The 3,246-nt window shown below is 50.4% G+C and overlaps 1 protein-coding gene across 1 annotated transcript; it reads right to left on the reverse strand.

Moving 5' to 3' along the window:
• Nucleotides 1–1,389: 1,389 nt before the first annotated feature.
• LOC125536819 (transcription initiation factor IIB-like) lies at nt 1,390–2,765 on the reverse strand. Its single transcript, XM_048700097.1, has one exon. The coding sequence runs from the start codon at nt 2,692–2,694 to the stop codon at nt 1,741–1,743; it is 954 nt and encodes a 317-aa protein (XP_048556054.1). The 5' UTR covers nt 2,695–2,765; the 3' UTR covers nt 1,390–1,740.
• Between the last annotated feature and the right edge of the window lie 481 nt (nt 2,766–3,246).

Below are 3,246 nucleotides of genomic sequence, written 5' to 3' on the forward strand. Positions count from 1 at the left end.
AGTTACTAGTTCACCCCCCCCCCCTCTTTATATTTTTCAGAATCCGTCCAGCCACCGCGAAAACAACATGGTTGAGTAACCTCGACTCAACAACCCATGTCAGATTCTTTCAATTGGTGTGTAAACACAGAAATCTTACGGTACTTTGGCATATGTATCTGAACATTAGTCAGACGATCTGGCCAGAATAGACATCATATTTTGTTGGATTAAATTGCACCGAAGTCGCCAATTTCAGTATTCAATCTGGTCATTCTCGTTTCATTCTGAATGGGATTCAATCAAAATTTGAATTTTGTTTGAACCTAGCCGATATTGAAGGGTCATCGCCATTTTCACCGGAACATAAAGTTCATTGTAATGGGTGAAATCTCAGTGAAAAATGTCGAGCCTTTGAAATTATTAGCCTCAAGTTCATGAGACCATTATAATTCACGAGTAGCGTACTTGGCAACCGTATGTGAGACCTCGGTGATCATGAGTTTAATCGGATCAAACGAACTAAGCATGGATTCATTCACGAATGATTCAGCACTTAGAAACGAAGTCCAACACAAACTTCATGTAAGAAGTTACTACTTCAACCCCCCCCCCCCCCCCCCCCCTCTTTATATTTTTCAGGATTCGTCCTGCCGCCGCGAAAGCAACATGGTTGAGTAACCTCGACTCAACAACCCATGTCAGATTCTTTCACTAGGTGTATAAGCACAGAAAGATTCTTTCGGTACTTTGGCATATGTATCTGACATTAGTCAGATGATCTGGCCAGAATAGACATCATATTTTGTTGGATTAAATTGCACCAAAGTCACCTATTTTGGTATTCAATCTGGTCATTTTGGTTTCATTTTGAATGGGATTCAACCAAAATTTGAATGTTGTTTGAACCTAGCCGGTATTGAAGGGTCGCCACGGCCTTCTTTTTTGAGACTAAAAAGTCATCGCCTTTTCCACTGGAACATAAAGTTCATTGTAATGGGTGAAATCTCGGGAAATACACTTGTATTCCTGGGTGTATATGCACCCTATATGGGGATTTATTTTTAATATTTCAATAAAAGGTCAAAATAGGTAAGAACTATTTTGACAAAATACTTGACTTACTTTTGCACTAGTATATAAATCTCGACGAAAAAAAAACAAAAGTTGACCTCACAGCAAAAAAGACAAAATTTATTTGCTATTATAGGTCACTATTCACACTATTTTAGCCAAAAATTTGTCTTTTTTGAAAAGAAGTCAAAGGGATTTTTTTTTACTTGGATTTTTTTCTCACGAATACAATAGAAGGTCAAGTTTATTTCAAAAATATTTTTAGGAATTTTTGATTTTTTGTTGAATTACTAAAAAAAATCTCATATAGGGTGCATATGTCCCCATAGACCAAAAGTTCCCCTCCGTGAAATCTCGGTGAAAAATGTCAGCCCTCGAAATTATTAGCCTCAAGTTCATGAGACCATTATAATTCACGAGTAGCGTACTTGGCAACCGTGTCTGAGACCTCGGTTCATGAGTTTAATTTAATCGCATCAAACGAACTAAGCACAGATTCATTCACAAATGACATGATTCAGCACTTAGAAACGGAGTCCAACATAAACTTCACATGCCTAAGACTAAGATAGTTGCCAAGAACAGCACACGTTTGTAATTGTGGACATGGCAAACATGCATGCATGTGCCAAGGACCTGCCAAGCAATGAAGCGATCAAGAAGCGTTAATGTCGTGGGCGCTCCGGCTCAGCCGAAGAGCATCTGGGCGTGCGGGGCGAGGTCCTTGTGCGCCTCCTTGATGGTGCCCTCGGCGACGCCGGTGGCGACGGACACGTCCTTGGCCGACCTGCCGGCGCCGGCGCGCTGCACGACCATGTAGATGATGGCGGCGGCGACCGACTCCGGGTTGCGGCGCACGTCGAGGCCTTGCTCGACCCTCCGCACGGCCTCCTGCGCGTCGCGCACCTCCTGGTTGCCCAGGCCGAGCCGGGAGCAGAAGCGACGCAGGTAGTCGGAGGCGCTGACGACGCCGATGTCCATCACCTGGCCGTCCTCCTCCCCGAGGAGCTTCTTGATGTGCGTCGTCATCTTGCCGACGTCCTTCTTGGCGGCCACGCCCCCGGCGGTGACGGAGGCGAGCTCCTTGTACGTGCGCGGCATGCCGAGGTTGCGGCAGGCGATGTAGAGGCAGGCGGCGTAGACGGAGTCCCGCTTCCGGCCGCGCGGGCAGCCCTTGGCCTCGTCCAGCTTCTTGAACGTCTCCTTGGCCAGGTCCCGGATGGTGGCCACGAGGCCGAGCCGGTCGGCCATGTCGGCGATGCCGCGGAAGCCGTCGACGAGGGTGTTTTCGGAGGCCACCCCCGCGTCCGGCACCGACATCCTCGGCGGAGCCTTTGTCGCCACGCCGGTGGCGGAGGACTTCCTGGTCTTGTTGGTGTAGTCGATGACGGTGGAGAGCTTGGTGTTGAGGAAGGGGTCGCCAGAGGTGCCGACGCGGCTGGGGTCGCGGTCGTCGCCGCCGCCGTCGTCGGCGAAGTTGCGCCACTCGGAGCCCTCGTCGATGTAGTGCGCGTCGAGGACGAGCGCGCACTCGGTGCAGATGGTGTCGCCGGTGCCGTGGTCCAGGACAACCTCCGTCGCGCGGCGGCACTCCGGGCAGTACACGCGCTCGTCCGCCGCGGAGCAGGTGCTGGTGTACATGGCTGCTGCTGCTGCCGCCGCCGCCGTGTGCGCAGTTTTGGTATTGGTTGTGGCGACGGGTTGGGGAAAAGGGTCTGAAGGTTAGATTGGGGGCTTTGGGCTGATATTTATGGACGCATAGGTCGGTTAGTTCGACTCGGTTTTGCACGGCGGTGATTCTTTTGCGAGAAGTTTTTACAATCATTGTCCGACACCACCCACAGTCGGTTTCGGCTCCACAAAATTTGTAAACACAAGTCCACAGTCGGCTTCGGTCGAGAGATTTTCCTTTTTTCTAAACAAAGAACGAGGGCTCTCACTCGATCCTTCTCCAGCGCCGCCGCCGCCGAAGCACTTCCGTCGCCGCCGGACCAAATCAAAGCTTCGCATCGTCCCCTCCACCGGACCGTGCGTGCAGTATCTTCGGTCGCCGCTGAAGCACTTCCGTCGCCGCCGTGAGATTTTTCTGCGGAATCGATCATCCCAGCTGACCCGTCCTATCCAATTGACACGCAGGGGCTTGTATTTTTGGTGGCAGCAAATCGATCTTGGGGACAAAGATGGCAAGCAACA

This window comes from Triticum urartu, chromosome 1, assembly GCF_003073215.2.
Source record: "Triticum urartu cultivar G1812 chromosome 1, Tu2.1, whole genome shotgun sequence".
In the NCBI taxonomy this organism is placed as follows: domain Eukaryota; kingdom Viridiplantae; phylum Streptophyta; class Magnoliopsida; order Poales; family Poaceae; genus Triticum; species Triticum urartu.

Bases quoted from the DNA above. Each gene is read 5' to 3' on its own strand.
- LOC125536819 (XM_048700097.1), bottom strand. From the start codon at position 2,694: ATGTACACCAGCACCTGCTCCGCGGCGGACGAGCGCGTGTACTGCCCG.